The sequence below is a fragment of the Eptatretus burgeri genome, chromosome 17 (assembly GCF_056783735.1).
Source record: "Eptatretus burgeri isolate ZD-2024b chromosome 17, Ebu_testis_v1, whole genome shotgun sequence".
Lineage (NCBI taxonomy): Eukaryota > Metazoa > Chordata > Myxini > Myxiniformes > Myxinidae > Eptatretus > Eptatretus burgeri.
In genome coordinates this window covers 27,654,870-27,674,324 of record NC_140977.1, presented here as the reverse complement: position 1 = coordinate 27,674,324, position 19,455 = coordinate 27,654,870, and the positions used below count along the sequence as shown (strand labels likewise).

General features: G+C 44.3%; 1 protein-coding gene across 1 annotated transcript in view; it reads left to right on the top strand.

The window, feature by feature from the left end:
• LOC147009619 (neutral amino acid transporter A-like) overlaps positions 1-18,342 on the top strand; it is a 34,974-nt gene extending 16,632 nt beyond the window's left edge. Inside the window, exons 7-8 of the mRNA XM_085860895.1 lie at positions 10,364-10,498; positions 11,999-18,342. Coding sequence (XP_085717021.1) covers positions 10,364-10,498; positions 11,999-12,251 — 388 coding nt within the window. The 3' untranslated portion in view covers positions 12,252-18,342. The remainder of the gene's footprint in view (positions 1-10,363; positions 10,499-11,998) is intronic.
• The last annotated feature ends 1,113 nt before the right edge of the window (positions 18,343-19,455 follow it).

Below are 19,455 nucleotides of genomic sequence, written 5' to 3'. Positions count from 1 at the left end.
TGGAGAGGCTGTTCCAGAGAGGCATTGTGTGGGAAGAAGTAGGAGGCATGGTGATTGGTATGCTGGGAAGTGATGGTAATGCAGAAAGAGTGATTAGTTGATGCAAGATGGGTGTTACGAACAAAGTGAAGAGGAGGAGGGACAGAAACTGAGTTCTACGGATCACTAACTGTGGTAGTAGCAGGAGAAAAGGCACAGACAGATCGGCGGGAGGACCAAAGGTTGGAGATGGCTAGACAAAGTAGGATCATTCATAAGTCGGACAACCTTGGCTTGGATGTGATCCAGAACACTCATAAGGCAACTATATATCTGTGATCGCCCATGATTTACCCTTGGCCCAAGATTCAATGATGACCATATTTTGTTCAGATCCCCAAATGACCGTGACATTCAACATTTAGGGAAAGAGTGTAGATTGTGTCCCCATCTACAGTCTATCCATAAAACTCACATCATGAAAATCGGAGGAAAATTATTCAACTTATGATGAAAAAGGTGTTTTTAGTTAATTAGGTCACAATTTGAAAAAACCAGGTCAAGGACACGAATCAAATATCAGGTGCACAACTTCAATGCAGGTATACCATTGTGATGCAAAAACACCTTGGAAGACCAGGCAGTCTTGAGATGCCGCATTGGCAAAATTGAGTGATGACAAAAAAACAAGTGTAGTTTTCCTTTTTTCGGACCGCCATTTGGCTTTGACCTTTAACTTGGAGGGGGTATGATGCAAATGAAGTTTAAATGCGACTTGCTCTAGTTTATCTAGACAGGGCAATTTCATTCCAATTGGGTAAAACTTAGTCGAGTTGTGGTGAAAAATGTTAAAATGTCTATAATTGCGTTATAACTTAAAAATCATGTCAGGTCAAAAAGTTATCTCACCCCCACATATTTTTGTTCCCATTACTGATGCAAAATTTCATTCCGAAAGTCCCAGCCAGCTCAGAGATACTGCTTGGACTGTGGCAAAAAAAAAGGAGCTAAACTGAAATGATGATTTTGTACTCCTAGGGGTGGAAGACCTTGACCTTTAACCTGGAGGGGTATGATGTAAATGAAATGTAAATGAACCTTGCTCTGGGCTATCTCGAGAGGGCAATTTCATTCCGATCGGACAAACTTTTGTCAAGTTATGATGAAAAATGTTAAAATGTCTATAATTAAGTCATGACCTTAAAATTAGGTCAAGGTCAAAAAATTAGGCCAACCCGCATACTTTATATTTCTATTATTGATGCAAAATTTTATTCCGAAAGTCCCAGCCAGCTCCAAGATACAGGTCGGAAATTTATACATTTTGGAAATTTAAAGTGTAGTGTTAAGAGTACAGGAAGAAATAAATATATATATATATATATATATATATATATATATATATATATATATATATATATATAATGCCTGGTGTTGGCACAGTGGTTAGGGCAGCGGCTTGGGATCCAAAAGGTCTTGAGTTCAAGCCCCGTTGGGCCACTGAATAAATACACCAGGGGGTTGACTCAGCCTGTCATCCTTCCGAGGTCGGCAAAGTGAGTACCAGTGTACTGGGCCGGTGTATACCCCGGTTAAAATAGGGGGACCATATCCCTGTGTCGTAAGAGGCGACCAGGGTTGCGTCAGGAAGGGCATCCGGCGTAAAACATGTGCCAAATCACGATGCGGATCATACAGATGATCCGCTGTGGCGACCCCGAACGGGAGCAGCCAAAAGAAGAAGATATATATATATATATATATATATATATATATATATATATATATATATACATATATATATACATATATATATATATACATATATATACATATATATATATATATATATATATATATATATATATATATATATATATATACATATATATATAGATATATATATATATATATATATATATATATATTGTTGCGGCTGTGGAAATTCGCAATACACGATAAAGGGTCCTTAGATCAGTTATGACGCTAAGTTCATGTGTTGTTAGTCCACACCCATTGTTTAGGGGGAGTATGTGTGATTCATCCAGGCTGCGATGCTTTGAGTTAGCCATTTTTCTTTCTCTATCGTTATTTTGGATCCAACAACCTCAAACCAACCAACGACAACGGCAAAAAAGAAACCTGCGCTCGTGCAAGGGTTTGCACACCCCTCTGCAGTGCCAAGGCTGGCATGCGAAGGGGGGCAGGGCAGCTCCTTCCCCATTGGTGCAGGCCCGGCGTGAGGCGGTCGGAGTGGGGGCACGCCCCCCTTCGAGAGCCTTCTGGAAATGCCTCGAAGGGAGGTGGAGCCGCGAACGGGGGGGAGCCCCGCGTGGCGAAGGGCGGAGCCCCACCTTATAAAAGGCAAATGGACGTGAGGCTCTCCCCCTCTGATCGTGGCTCATGTTGGCTGTAGCTCTCTCCGAAAAAGGCACCAGCTCTCTCTCCAAAAAGGCTCGGTCTCTCTCCTTGGGTCTCGTTCTCCAAAACGCTCCCTTCCTCCTCTCTCGTTCCCGCGCTCGTGGCCTGGCGTGGCCTGTTGGTGGAGACGCGGACGGGAGGTGCCGCAGTGCGGCCTGTGGTGGACCTGCGCGTCCGGACGATGGGTGCCGGAGAGGGTTCGCCAGCCACGTGGGAGGCCGGAACCAGGCGCAACCACGCTGACAGTAGTAGGAGAGGAGGACTCAACAGTCCATGAGGGAAGTCACTTCTTTTCTTTTCTTTTCGGGCTTTTGTATGTGTGTTTGTGGCGCCAGTCCGACTTGTAAAACCTGTATAAGTGACTGTGCTTTAAATAATTGCCTTTTATTCGGTCGTAGTGCTTTCCTTTGTTCCTATTTGCCTGCTTTTGTTCCTATTTGCCTGCTTACGTGTGTGAAATAAAGTGCTTGCTTGTTGAACTGTTCCCCCGTTTCGCTTCGTCCTTTCCTTTGTTGAATCTCCATCTTGCATCGCGTAAGGGATTGATAGTGGGTTTAAAACACCCGGTAACCAATCTGAACCCTCAAGGTCGACAATAACTCCACTCGGTTATCCCTGTAGCACGGAATGAGCCGCTTAAGCGGTTCGTGTCCGGAGTCGACCTGTGGTCTGGTACAACCCCTCGGTAGGTTACCCGTGCGAGTACTTAGGTATATCGACTTTCGGCGATTCACCCTATTTCACGCGGGTAGAATGCGGACTGGGTTGTGGTGAGGTTAAACCCCCACCCGTGACTAGCTCCTTGGCGATATTTCCAAGAGGGTCACGACTGAATTGTCCGTTCCGGTGGGCGACGCGTCGTGATTTGAGTTACGTGGCCGATCGCACGCCGGGCGGGTGAAATTCGTAACAATATATATATATATATATATATATATATATATATATATATATATATATATATATATATATGCCTGGTGTTGGCTTAATGGTTAGGGTGGTGGGCTTAGGAACCGAGTATCCTGAGTTCAAATCCCACTCGGCTGTTGAATTAATACCAGGTGGGGTTGACTCTGCCTGTCATCCTTCCGAGGTCGGCAAAATGAGTGCCAGCATGCTGGTATCCTGTGTCGGAGTGGCGACCCGTCCAGGATTGTGCCCAATAGCCAAGGAGACTGCTTCGGCAGCACCAACGCTCTGCACAGAGTATGGTCCCAGTGGATGGATATATATATATACATACATATATACATATATATATATATATAATATATTATATATACATATAATATATATTAATATATATATATATACATATATATATATATATATATATACATATATATATATATACATATATACATATATATATATATACATATATATAAAATATAATAATATATCTTCTTCTTCTTTCGGCTACTCCCATTAGGGGTCGCCACAGCGGATCATCCGTTATGATCCACATACTGATTTGGCACAGGTTTTACGCCGGATGCCCTTCCTAATGCAACCCTGGTCACCTCTTATGACACAGCGATATATATATATATATATATATATATATATATATATATATATATATATATATATATATATATATATATATATATATATATATATATATATATATATATATATATATATATATATATATATATATATATGCCTGGTGTTGGCGCAGTGGTTAGGGCAGCGGCTTGGGATCCAAAAGGTCCTGAGTTCAAACCCCGTTGGGCCACTGAATTAATACACCAGGAGGTTGACTCAGCCTGTCATCCTTCCGAGGTCGGCGAAATGAGTACCAGTATACTGGGCCGGTGTATACCCCGGTTAAAATAGGTGTACCATATCCCTGTGTCGTAAGAGGCGACCAGGGTTGCGTCAGGAAGGGCATCCGGCGTAAAACATGTGCCAAATCACTATGCGGATCATACGGATGATCCGCTGTGGCGACCCCTAACGGGAGCAGCCGAAGGAAGAAGAAGATATATATATATGTATATACACAACAGATAGTTTTCCGAGTCAGTTATGCCATTAATATACGTGCAGACAGACTCCTTCCTTTTGTGTAGTGGAGGACAAGGGAGTGCGTTGCGATGGAATATTAGTTAGGATTATTAAATCAATTTTCCCTTTCATTTTATTCGCACCTTTTCTTATCTGAGATAAATCTGCCTCGCTTGCCCCTCGTCTCGCTTACCACAGCATGACAGCCCACGGTACCCTCCCCAATGATCACTTCTGAGACAAAATCGCAACGTGCACTATGGAGTAGACTGGCGCTTTGAGCTTCCACCGTCTACCCGAGGCCAGACATGTGCGGCCTGTCATGTACGCTTTTGCACCGAGGTGGATGGGCTATACCGGCGTCTGGCCGAAACCCGGCCCAGGATGGCGGACCATGTGAGGGGTCGGAGCCAGTTGGAATGCCAACAAAGGCGATGACGTCGGATTTGGCATGGCCCCTCCTCCGATCTCCGGACTTTATAAAACATGGACAAATCATCCGTGTAGGGGTTGTTGTGTGTGTTTGGTGTGGGTTTCTTCACGCGGAGTGTTCCTGCTACTTGACTCCGCCCACGTCTCGTCTCGACGGCCCACCTCCTCTTCCTCGTCTCCGCCCACACGACCTCGCTTCCTGCTTCTAGACCAAGCCTTCTGCCTGGTCCCGCCTACTGCTCCACCCTCGCCCTCTGGACTCCTCCCTTCTCCACTCAAGCTCCTCCTGTTCGGAACACGATCTCCACACGTGCAGCTGTGGCCAGAACAACGTGGCTATTGTTGGGTGCCGCACCACGGAGCATCCCTCTCCCGAAACACCAAGGTACCGAAAACTATATCCTCAACCTCCTCCCTCCCTGGCTGCAAAAGTCCTTTTTTTTCATTGGGGTTTCTTCTTTTTCTGTGTGTGTGTGTCTGAGTTTGCTGGCGCCTGTCTGTTAAGTAAGCCTGTCGAAGATCTTTTATTGTTGTTACTGTGAATAATCTCACGTCAAGTCTGCACTGTGTCTGCTTTAGAAAGTTGCTTGTATAATTGTCGCACCCCCACACCCCTCTCCTCTTTCCCTGCGTTACATACCCAAAAAACCTTTGTTGTGCCACATGCTTTTCCTCGCTTACTGTAAATAAATAATTCTTGTAGAAATGTTCCCAGATCACCTTCGTCTTTCCCCTCATTGGTCCAGCATGGTTCGAATCCAGGTTTCGCTGGGTCATTATTCCCAACGGTCCATTCCTTCTAGCTGATACGTACTTGGCAGTGTCGCTCGGCTGCATCCGATCCGGAAAGGTCATCCGATCCGGACAAGGCGTACCGAGGGCGTCGTTCCCCGGTGATTAAACCGCGTGGTTAATTAGGTAACCCGATTCCATAGGCGAGAGGACCCCAGGTCACGCGGTTGAGTTATTGGCGTTCACGGTCGGTTAAGCGACCCGCCGCGTCACGGAATTATCCATGAGCGACGGCCTACAATTCCGGAGAGTCTGGTGGGAATCGACATAGCTTCCCCCACCTAGTGATCTTCTCACCCGACCCCGCCGGCCCGCAGCAATATATATATATATATATATATATATATATATATATATATATATATATATATATATATATATATATATATATATATATATATATATATATATATATATATATATATATATATATATATATATATATATATATATATATATATATATATATATATATATATATATATTTGTGGTTCTGGGAACCACATCCATCCAAGGCAATGGCATCCATCATACAGTGGTCCCCAGACAGTTATTTTAGTAATATACGTGCAGATGGACCCTTCCCTCGTGTCTCATGGGTCAAACGGGACAAGTGCGTTGTGTGGATCTCCTAGTTAGGTCTGATTATATCTCTAACTTCATTCCTACTCTTTTTCTCTTATTCCTTAGAAAAATCCAAGCAATGGCCTCTTGTAAAAGCCGTGGCCACACCTCCACTGTAAGAATACGTCTTCACAAAAGTCAGCACAAGCATCGACAGCACGTGCCGTGCCCGGGGAGGGGGTGGGGGGGAATGATAGAAAAGCAGACCACCACCACCACTAAGCTACACAGAACACGTGCAGCACAGCGATAATCTCCACCCACTGTTCAGGAGAGCACAAGCACCAACAACACGACGGTGCTGCTGCGAGGATGCGGTGTCGGAGGCCGACAGTAGAATCAAACAATCTCGCCCCCGTCGTACAGGACGCACGTGGCGCATTCTTTTCAACCCATTTCTGCATCTAATAATTATATATATATATATATATATATATATATATATATATATATATATATATATATATATATATATATCCTCTTTTCAATCCAAACCTCCATCTAATACTTATATCTATACTCTTTTCAACCCGAATCTACATCTAATAATCCAATATTTTCCTTCAATTCATAGCGTGGATCGGGGTTGGCACAGTGCGCACACACCACCAGTGAAAAATAAACGCAAACTCGATGGCAGATTTGGGCGTAGCTTCTAATAAGTAACCGCATGTACGGTGGCGGATCCACGCGCACTGTACGGGGCATGCATAGTGCAACTCTTCATTCGGGTCTGCGCATGGGTTCAGAATAACATCTTACCATCGGTCTTCGCTCACCACCATGGCCACGGGTGTCTTACGTGGAGAGCAGACATCTTCTTGCCCCTCCGCCCAGCGAGGCTGCTGCCAAGCAGAGGCGTGCTGTACGGCCCGGATCGCTCGGGCCGCATGGCGTACGGACAAAGCAAGCACATTGACCAGCGCTAACCACGGGTCACATGAGGTGCCCGGGCGGGCATGCAGGACCGACGCGACCCTCGGCTGGTCACCGGGTACGGCTGGGGAGTTCGGTGCAGGGCAATTTGTATCACGGTGTTCGGAGCGAGACGATTCCGCAGCTCAGCTATGGCTTGCCGGATGTAAAGTAAGGCCACTTTCGGCCATCACGGCTGGGCCGTGTGCTGGTGGGAACCCAATCAGAGCACCCAATTCGGGTGAGAACACATAGCTTCAGGTCGTCGCCCCTGCCCCGCAACACAGGGTCTATAAAAAGATGGGTCGCGGAGCCGTCTGCGTTCCTGTCTGCTCGCTCCTGCTGGTTCCTGCTTGTCCCGTTCTTCTCTCGACTCCGCCTTCTTCACCGACTCGCTGCTGACTCTGCCTTCTTCACCGCCTCGTCACTGACTCTACCCACCCACTTGATCCTGTCTGCCATTCCGCTCACTCGCTCTCGACTCCACCTTCTCCACCCGCCGCTTGTTCGACCCAAAGTCCCTCCATCATGCCTGATGGTTGCACCCTTCTCTGAATAGCCAAGCAAGAGATGACGCGCCAGCTGTCAAGGAGGGATCGTCCAGCAGAGCATTCCCCCAAAACGTACTGGGTGGCACGGTTGGTCAATCGTGCAAGGTGTTGCGAGACCATGAGCCTCATCTCCTCGCATTTTCTTCCCATTAACTCCTCTTCATCGGGGTGTGTGTGTGTGTGTGTGTGTGTGTGTGTGTGTGTGTGTGTGTGTGTGTGTGTGTGTGTGTGTGTGTGTGTGTGTGTGTGTGTGTGTGTGTGTGTGTGTGTGTGTGTGTGTGTGTGTCATTGCACCTGTCCTTGCTTAAGTTAAGATTGCAGAAGGTATATCGGGATAACTCTGCTCTGTGTCTGGTTTTGTAAGTTGCTTGTATTATTGTCACACCTCACTTTTCTTGTTATCACTGCCACAGAAAACAATAAACAACATTCACTGTGCCACATATCTTTCCTCAACTGCCTGTAATAAATCCTTTTGGAGAAATGTTCCCAGCTCGTTTTCATATTTTCTTTCATTGATCCAGCATGGTCTGTATCCTAACTTAGCCGGGACTTTGTTCCCAACGATCCGTTCCTTTTAGCTGGTACGTCCTTGGCAGTGTTGCTCGGCTGCATCTGATCTGGTAAAGTGATCCGGTTTGGACATGGCGTACCGAGGGCATGTCCCCCGGTAATTCGATCACATGATTTTTTTTTAGGTAACCGGATAAATTGGACAGAGGACCCTAAGTCAGGTGGTTGAGTTATTGGTGTTCACGGTCGGTTAGCGACCCGCCATGTCACGGATTTATCCGTGTGCGACGGCCTGCGATTCCGAGGAGTCTGGTGGGAACCCAAGATAGCTTCCCTCCTAGTGATCTTCTCACCTAGACCCCCGGCCTGCAACAATATATATATATATATATATATCTTCTTCTTCTTCTTTCGGCTGGTCCCGTTCGGGGTCGCCACAGCGGATCATCCGTATGATCCGCATAGTGATTTGGCACATGTTTTACGCCGGATGCCCTTCCTGACGCAACCCTGGTCGCCTCTTACGACACAGGGATATGGTACACCTATATTAACCGGGGTATACACCGGCCCAGTACACTGGTACTCACTTCGCCGACCTCGGAAGGATGACAGGTTGAGTCAACCCCCTGGTGTATTAATTCAGTGGCCCAACGGGGCTTGAACTCAGGACCTTTTGGATCCCAAGCCTCTGCCCAAACCACTGCGCCAACACCAGGCTTATATATATATATATATATATATATATATATATATATATATATATATATATGTATATATATATATATGTATATATATATATATATATATATATATATATTTTTTTTTTTTTCTAAATGGTGGTTTAGTGCTCCTGGGGATCTAAGAAATCCTGTGGTACCATTAAAAATTGGTGACGCCAATTGTAGAAACAAACCCGACAACAGCAATAAGCCTTCCCCATTGCTATAAAAGAGGCAAAAATGCTACAGTTAGAAATATAGTTAATAACTGATGGTGGAGTACCACCCCAAACAAGGTAGCAGTATTCCATCACCGGTCAGACATAGGATTTGTGGAGGGTGAGAAGCTGATGGGAGTTGAAGTATTGCTGAAAAGGAAACCAATTTTCTTGCAGGCAGATTTGGTGATAGGTTGTCAGGAGAAATTGCAGGAGATGGTGACACTGAGCACATTAATGGAGGAGCAATGCTGGAGTTCAGAGTTCAGATATGGACCTGAGACATTCTTTCTGAATATGTTCCATTGTCTTACGATGAGAGGCAAGGATAACCTCAGATCTGTGCAAAGATGGAAAGCTTTGGAAATGAAAGTATTGAAGACGGAAATTGCAAACTGACTGGGCAGCACAAGTCAGAATTTGTTTCCTGTAAATGCTGTAGTGAAGAACTTCAGGATCAAGAACAACATTGTGATTGTGATGTTGAACATGTGCATTCAAGACCTGATGGGTAAAATAACTGCTCCACAAGGTTATTGGACCGTTATCATGATCGTGTCATGAGCTCGTTATGCCTGATGGATCACCTTGCAAAGTAAGTGGAAAATGTCGAAGAGGTGAATTGTACCTTATATTATTTGCCAGGTATCTCATTTTCATACAATAAGACACAAGAAAACTTACGTAGTGGAGAAGACCATTTGGCCCATCATGCCTGTGCTGCACACAGACCTCGGCATTCCCATCTCTTGGCAATACTCATCTCAAACATGGAATTTGGTCAAGGGACCTGCACACAATGACCCACTCTACTCGTGATGTGTGCATGACGTAATACCGAGATGTAGCACACCCCACACACACTGCATCACACCTCATCAGGGCAAACTCTGACTAGCTCAATGTTGAACATGCTACGAACTACGCTCTTTTCTTTAAATACAAAACCTCCACCTTGCATTTTACCTAGTCCTCCATGTTTTTCTTCTCCAATCTTGATGTATAGACCTGTGAAGGTCTATTCAGGGTCTGCTTCAAGGCCCAATTGCCAAAGCATGAGATGTTTGTTATTCTTCCTTATTGGTCAAGTTAAGTTTAATTAAAGAAGCTGTTTTATCCCATTTCAGTGTGAGTGCATGATGGAATGCTTGAATATTGAATATTTGACGGGCTTGTTCCTCAGAGTCACGTCCACTGCATCAAGTGTCGGTGCAGCTGGGATCCCTGCAGGGGGCATCCTCACACTCGCCATTATCCTGGAGGCAATTGGGGTCCCCACACACGACCTCTCCCTTGTGCTTGCAGTAGACTGGCTGGTGTAAGTACCATCAGTTTCCTGTTCTACCATAAACAAATTTATGTGACATATATATATATATATATATATATATATATATATATATATATATATATATATATATATATATATATATATATATATATATATACAGGATATACAGGTAGTGGACAAAAAAATGGAAACAACTGGGTAAATGAGGAACACTAAGCAAGGGCTTCCACAGAGGTGTGGCCCATGTGTTAATTAAGCAAATACCATCCCAACTTGCTTAGGGTTATGTATAAAAATGCTGCACAGTCCTGGTTGCCTATAATTATGGCTAACATGGCTGCAAGAGGAGCTCCCCCCTCCCCCCACTAATGCCCCCATCCCCAGAGCACGTGTGGTCGCCCAATGGTTTGATGAGCATGACACTGATGTTATCCATATGTCATGGCATTCTCAGTCACCAAGTCTGAACCAAATCGAGCATTTATGGGATATTCTGGAACAACACCTGAGACAGTGTTTTCCAGCTCCATCAAGCATGTGTGAGTTGATTGACCTCCTCGTGGTGGAAGCATGGTACCTCATCCGTCCTGCAGAATTCCAGACGCTGGTGGACTCTATGCCACGGTGCACACAGGCCATTCTGGCTGCACGTGGTGGCCCAATGCCCAATTCAGGGACTTCACGTTGGTGTTTCCATTTTTTGTCCACTACCTGAATATAGACAGAACCTGCACCGGCCAACTTTTATTCACGGATATTCCCGTTTCGGGACAATTTCCAACGGTTCATGTGGTACTAGCAAATACAACAGGACAGATGGGATGGAGGAGGGAGAGAGGAGGGAATGGGTAGCATGGGGGAGTGAGGAGGGAGGAGGGGTGGGGGAGCTACAAGGAGTGAGGAAGAGGGGAAGAGTGAGGAAGGGGGGGGTGGGTAGGAACAGGTAAGCATGAGGAGAGAGGTTCTCGACTTACGTTTGGTAGTGGGACTTGTGGAGAAGGCTTGATTTCTTGCTTGACGCTCGGCATTCAAAAGGACAGAGCACGAACAAGCAATGTTGGCTGGGAAGGCAATTACAGATCATGAAGTATCACCCTTGCCAAGAAACTGCTTCGGCATCACCAATGCTCTGTAAAGAGTGTTAACATCAAAATCGAATTATATATTAAAAATATATATATATATATATGTATATATATATATTATAGAGAGAGAGAGATATATATGTTGCAAAAATGGTTATTATATTTGTGGTTCTATCATATATTCAGACGTTAGATGGGTGTTACTAGGTAGGATGGTGTGCTCAGAGCCAGCAAGGTTTATTTCAGGAGTCACACATTCTTCAAGGCACATTGTGGAAAAGTAACGAACTTGCTAATTGGTGGAGGTTATGAGTAATGGCTGTAAGTTTTGCCCTGGCAGCCGTTTTTTGGAGTGACTAACCAACAGGGCTGACATCTTTTTATTGCAGTGAGTTAACCAGTGCATGGTTGTTTGGGCTAACTATTTAATTGTGACTGCCAGGGACCGCTGCTGCACAGTCATCAATGTTGAGGGAGATGCCATCGGAGCTGGAATCTTGCACTTCACAGGCCAAGAGAAAACACCGACTCCAGGAGCGAGCAAAGCATCCGGTGCGGAGGAGCTGCTGGAGGTGTGCACGGAAACATCCACAAACGGACGGTCTGGAAGTGAGGCATCACCCCTGGTCAAGCATAACCACGTGGTCTCAATCCCAAACCAGGGTTGCCCATTGGCCCAGGAATCGGCCCTGTAATCTAAGGGAGGTTTCTGGGGCAGGCCAAAAACATGGTCTTCAGTTCACAATGCCAACTTTTCAAGGTCCATGTGCTAATGTCAGATGGTGAGGGTGTTTATCTGTTGCTCGCGGGGGAAGTGGGATGGAAGGTGTAAATCGGGGGAGGTTGTGTGGGTTAAGCGGGGTCATATCAACCCTAAGGTGTATCTTGTCGTGACATGCTATGCTGCTTGTCATTAATTTTTTTTTATCTCGGTTCCAAATGACCTTCCTCTGTATGCGACTGTCAGGGACCGCTTGTCTCTCCGAGAGCAGACATTAACAACCTCATTCTGCAAATGCGAGCCATTCCACATTTCTCTGATGGAGACAAAAACAGGATCCGAGTTGAAAAGTAGAATCTCAAAATAAAAACAATGCTTAAAACATAAAGGTGCCGGTTATCTCTGCAATGTCGCCAATTGATCAATCAATCTGATGTCCCACGATAGGCGTCTACCTCCGATCGCTGTCCGACTCCACATTGCAAAATGGTCTCCATGACAAGGAAATGAATAATAATATGATCAATCAAAAGAGTCAGAATTATGGACTCCTTGCCTCGGCATACCGTGTGCACATCTTTCCATAAGTCACGTCATCTGAGAAGGCGATGACGTCAGTGCAATTTTGCCATGCGACTCAATTGTGAACATTTGGTGTCCAATCTGACGACACCACAGAGACGTTTTACCTGGAATTCAGTTGTCTGCGGTGTGACATTTCACCCTTCGACCTCCCAATGATGAAACTTTGTTTGACAACACTTTTAGGAAGGACGAGACATACCTTCCCCTCGCTTTGCTGATGGGTTCAATCAAACAACAGGATGTTGTAGTTCACAAACATATTGCATATATTTTTGTGTGAATCTCATGAAGGAGGTAAAATGTAGTGAAACGCGTGAAAATAAGGATATTTTATTACACGTAGTTGGTGTTGCCTCTGTCGTGGTGGTTGTGGTTGGTGTTGTTTGTGTTTTCCTTCCCTGTACTTTTAATATATTTTTCTTTTGCTTCGAGAAGTATTACTATATGTTCTTGTGTGTGCTCCTTCCGTGTCCTTCGAAAGGGTTCTTGCCGTCGTAGAATAATGAATGGTACCGTTGGAACCATTGCATTAAGCTCTATTCCCACTTCTTCATTCCAGAAATACAGGCTTACAAGGCAGGCACCTGCGATTAAACGGACATGCATTTGTGTTGCAGGTAAATGGATAAATCGTTTTCCAACTTTACCATTTTTAGCTCACCTGGATTTTAGTCTGGTGAGCTTATGTGATCGAGCAGTGTCCATAGGTGAGTGAGGGAGTGAGTGAGTGTGTAAACACTTCAGTCATTATCGCTTGAACCAAACACATAATTTTGATGAAACTTGGCCACAAGCTTCATACCTGATGCCAAACAAAGATTTATTGACCGCATCAAAATCTGCACTCATTTAAGGTGGTCTATGGGGGAGTTTTTTTGAGTCCCCCCCCCCCACCCCAAATCGGTATTTGCTCTCTTCTCTGAAACCACACACACAATTTCGATGAAACTTGACCACAACCTTCATCACCCGTGATGTACCAAAGTTTGTTCAGGGCATTAGAAAAATCAGGGTCTAAGGGGGTCTGCAGGGGGTTTGAGCCCCCCCAGAATAGGTATTTGCTCTCCCTTACGAAACCACACACACAATTCCACTGAAAGTTATTATTCTACAACACCAACAACCCTTTAAAATGAAGTGACACACACACACACATCTCCTTTTCGTAATCGATGAAGGGACTGCATCATCATGGTGGCTTGTAATTGCAGGTGTTACAGTGCTCTTATGTATTTGTATGTTTCAACAGGTCGTTTTCCCTACTGTGTCCACACAAAGGTTCCCCCTTGAGACTTGCACATGTCCAGCTCTTACCCAATTCCCATGGTTACACGTGCTTTTATTTTTGTCTCATCCGTGACACAATTGGTCGGTGTATGCCGTTGTGCAACATGCCGTGGAGTCGTGGACCGTGCATATACTATGTTGCATTGTGGAAAACTCATTTGTATTTCACCACCACGTGGCTGTGCCTTTGGTCGATGGGTCTATACAACGCAAACGCCATGACCCATTTGCTCAGATGCGTAAGAGTTGAGGGTATGGAGAAGTCTTTGCAAAGACTGGCAATGTATACCGGCTGTCTTGTTAGCATTTGTGGAACAAGAGTTGAACAAAACCACAGGGAATGTATGATCGACAGTGTACACAATGTCTCGGTCGATACGCTGGCTCATAGTTTCCGTAAAATGTTACCTTGCTGGTGCAAATGGCGTTTTGCAGGTAGAGCGTGATGTGTACCTGTATACCTATATATGGTGATTTCAGTGTTGCTGTATTTTTGGCTAGTTTGACTGCCAGTGTACTTTGGTGGTCACGTGACCTGCTCAGCCAGCCAAGGAACTTTAATTTTGATCATTTATTAAATATAACATTTAACATGCAGGTTAGGACATTGGCTGTCGGGATTATAACTCAAAGGTCGAAACCTCTTTAGATATTGTACCGGAGGCGCACGGACACTACTGGGGAGTGCGTTTTGATCAAAATCAGTGACTTCTTGCATGCACTTGTAAGGTGCTACCATTGGAGATGCTGCCAAGTGTGGTTAAAAAAAAATAAGAAAAAAAAGGAGACATTGCAAATCGATGTGTTCATTTACTTGAATGTTTGATTTGAGCACAGGAAGTCACAAAATGCTGCTAAGAAAGACAAATTTGTTGTGAATATATTCTTTTTAATATGTGGCCTGGCTGATATGCACGCGTGCTGCCGCTACTAGTTTTGGATGAAATTTGGTTTTTATTAGTGCTTCATTTTATCATCCATGGGGAGGAGGAAATTCCTCCTGAGGAAGTGCCCTCTGAGTGCGTTGAGAAAGGTGGCGCCATTGTTGTGACATCGCTGGTACCTAGAGTACCCTGGGAAGTGGCGTCACTTCCCCGAAGTTCAGTGGCTCTGTTTGTCGAGTCGAATTTCAACAGGTCGTTTTGTCTCATGTGTCTCGTCTATTCGTGTGCGTGCGTGCGTGCGTGTGCGTGCGCGTGTGCGTGCCAGCTCCACGATGAGCCTAAGATTGTGTAAAAAAAAAAAAAACAGAAAAAAAGAAAAAAGGTGTTTATTTATTTTGATCAGATCTGTCATGCAGTCTCGAGTATGTCTTGCGACATCACACACCTTGTACACAATTCTAACTGGACTGTCTAAAGTGTGGATCCTGGTATTCAATGGTAACCCAATCCATCATAAGCACAAATTAATGCATCTCGGGTCAAGATTAGGTCCACTTGGACATTTTATATTTATATGACGGCATCGGAACGAAATGATCTATCTTTTTTATCAATTCAAACGTCACATCTATCCTTGCAACAATCTCCTATGAAATTCGTCGAGACAAATCAAGAGACTGATCAACAGATTTCATGAAGGTTTTGATTAAACTCCAAAGGTCAACTCGACCTTGCTGGGAACATGGTTGTGTTAAAAACTTTTCCGCGGTCACATTTAATCAAACTTTCGAAAACGGGGAAACTTATTTTGCATGGCTACGCCCGGTTCAAACAAGTGAACAGCAGGTTAACAGTTCGCACAGTGCAGCCAGTGCATTGTAGAGCAAGTAGGCAATGAAACTATTGGACCACACGACAGACATTTCATGAATAGTAACAGCAAATGTTATTTATTACCTCTGCCATTAAGGTGGAAGGAGGTGATTTTGTTTTCACCCCTGTCTGTCTGTTTGTTTGTTTGCTTGTTTGTTTGTGTGCAAGATATCTCATAAAGTTGTGGACAGATTGGGTGTGTGACGAGAACGAACTGATTAGATTTTGGTGAAGATCTGGATCCTGATCCGACAACGAGAATTTTTTCAGTGATTCTTCACATTTGAGAGATAGGGCCAAAAACGATATATAGCATGATATTTCAATTATAAACGAACAGGGAGAAAACATTATAGATATACTGTATGTGGAAAAATTACAGGCCCAGACCAGGAAATGAACCCACATCCTCTAACCTGGCAAACCATACCAGTGCTCTACCCATACCAGTGCTCTACCATCTGAGCTATCTGGGTGACCTACTGGCTGAGTAATGCAATTCCTCCACATATACAGATGCCATTCTCTTTCCCCCTCTCGTGAGCAGGCCCTCGCTGCTCCTATGGTTGGCAGTGAGTGCCCCAGAAGCAGCGCGGAAAGAGAGTGGCATTTCTATATGTGGAGGAATTGTGGTATTCAGTCAGTGGGTCACCCAGATAGCTCAGATGGTGGAGCACTGGTATAGTTTGTCAGCAAATCTGTGTTCAATTCCTGATCTGGGTCTGTAATTTTTCCACATCTATTTAGCATGATATTTCAAAACTTTCTTGGGCCTGGTATGTTCTACTGGACCAGGCATTGTGTGGTGGAGGTATGTGCTCTACCAAGTGCCCCTCTCGTTATATTTTATGCTGAAAAGTTTTTGTGTCCTGAGAAGTAGTTGAGTAGCAGGGAGAGAAGTATGTGGGCATCAGAGTAAGAGGAGGGGAGAGTGAATGTGGGAAGAAAGCATGAAGATGGGAAACTTAACAAAATCCCAAATTTTTTTTTTTTGAATGAGTGATGTCGATACAGTATACCTGGTAGGACAATCGAGAGGTATGCACACTGGCCTCAGCTGCCTCACATGGGTTCGAATCTCAGCCCAGATATAAACTGCCATCCTGGTTTTTCACAGACTGGGCATTTCATTGATTTGTGTGCCGTCCCTCGGATGGACATTAAACTGGGTATTCCATCTGCCAGCATTAGTTGGTGGATCTTAAAGGTCCCACAGTGTCCTTCATGAAGAGTCGTTGAGTTATCGCCGGAACCCTGAAAAAATATCTTCCTGCCCTGAATGACTGTTGTGAAAGCAATGGCAAACCACCCATCATAACCCTTTCCCAGTAACGTCTTCAGTCGCACCGACGCTCTGTAAAGAACACACGACTGTACATTGATGATTATGATTTCTGATGAATGTCAATACTTTTGCTGAATGTAACATTCAATGTGTAATGAAGTCGAGAACACAGTGCAATGTTGTAGGTAATACATAGTCGATGAGTGTCAATTTGGATGCTTGACGGAGTAGAGCACTTTGGACATTGTAAGTGACGCAACCTTCGTGTTAACAGAATAATCACAGTTTCATGAAAGCACTTAATGTGTCACACATGGGAACTCAGCACTTGATGTTTTCTGTTGCTGCTCTGAGATGTGTTTGCTGCTGCTGACCAAGATGGATGTCCATGGCTCAATATTGTTTGCTTTTGAGGTTGAAAATGTTGAGAAATTATTTGTCTGAAGTTGTGTAAACTCCACTCCCCCTCTTCCCCACTGATATTTGAACAGTATTTTTGAGGGGCATTTTAGTCGGTGATAATGTCTGTTGCAACTACTCTCCCACCCCTCCTTTAAGCTGGAGTGGCTTGGGGTAATTTGTCGAGAGGCACAGCCGGCAACCGCGTTGGTGCCATCCGTATTTTTGAGGGCCATCCCTGCTTTCTGGAATCTGGTCTGCTTTCCATTCTTTCCCCTCAAATGAGTCGTCATTGCTCGCTAGCTGCCGGCTGTACGATTGTTGGGAGAATCATTGGTTCAATCGTAGTCCATTTTTGGAACATACGAGACTTCCGTGTGAAGGTCACGCGAGATTGTTGTGCTGCTCAAAAGGCAGGACATCATTTCAGTGTGACGTCAGCACAACGTTATCGTCATGTCACCAAGAAGTGTCATGCGGACGAGACTCCCAAACAAATTGCCCAATGTCACTCCACCTTTCGAAACAAGAATATAGTTGTTATTTCTGCACAAAACGAACAAAGCAGCAATCGCTGATACATGAGCACACTTTGCATATAATGTGGTGTTTTAAATGATAAAGCTTAATATTACATGATGATGTTGTTGAGTACAGCAAGGTCAAAACGTTTTTGAGTTTGCAGTTGCTATCTGTCTTGCTGATTGACCCCCGCTCATCGTTTCATTCAATAAAACTGTTCAAATTATGAATGAGTATTTTTATTTATTTATTAACCTCCGCCATCTTCGAAGATGGATGGAGGTTACTGTTTTCACCCCTTTCTGTTTGTTTGTTTGTTTGTTTGTTTGTGAACAGTATTACGGAAAAACTCCTCAACGGATTTCGACGAAACTTGGTGGGGGTGGGTTAGGTATGGTCCAAGGATCATGCCATTAAATTTTGGACTTGGTCCCCCCCCCCCCCAAAAAAAATTGTTAGAGAAATTTTTTTTTTTTTTTTGCATTTCTACATGTTTTAAGTGATTTCCAACCCCCCCCCCCCAAAAAACAAATTATCCCCCCCAAAAAATAGAGAATTTTTTTGCATTTCTACATGTTTTAAGTGATTTCAACCCCCCCCCCAAAAAAAAAATTGTTACCCCCCCCCCCAATTTTTTTTTTTGCATTTCTACATGTTTTATGTGATTTCCAACCCCCCAAAAAAATTGTTACCCCCCCAAAAAAAATTGTTCGATAAAATTTTTTTTTGCATTTCTACATGTTTTAAGTGATTTCCAACCCCCCCCCCCTCCAAAAAAAAAAAAAATGTTGGAGAAAAGAACTATAACTCTGTCAGCACTGTTGACATCATATTTAATGAATAAGATATAAGGTTCACTTGAGTGACCCAGCAGTATTGGCGGCGGAGGTTTTGCACTCTCCCGAGTGCTCCCCCTCTAGTTTGGATATGTGTGCAGGCTTGAATCGTCTTGATTCAGTAGGACGACTGTTAAACCAGAAGGGATGGTTGGATTCTAAAAGTTATTGGGATGAGATATTCGCAGTACTTTAGCAGTACTTTGGATCTGAGTTTGTCCCAATTGTGCATGTCCAGAGAGGATTCAGATAATTGTTTTACTCAGTCTGCCTGCCTGTCGGGCAGTCAAACAAAATACAAATAAATATCCCAATGGGGGACTTACCCCAACAGGGGTCACGTAGGTGGGCAACGTTATTACCCCAACTGGTGGGACAAAAATTTGGGATTATGGAGAAGGGGCCATGGCCTCTCTTCCTGAAGTGGTATGGTCACGGGGGGCACAACTTGAGTTAACGGCATGGTCCTTATATGCTTCATGAAGGGTTTGGTGTGCATCTGGCTGG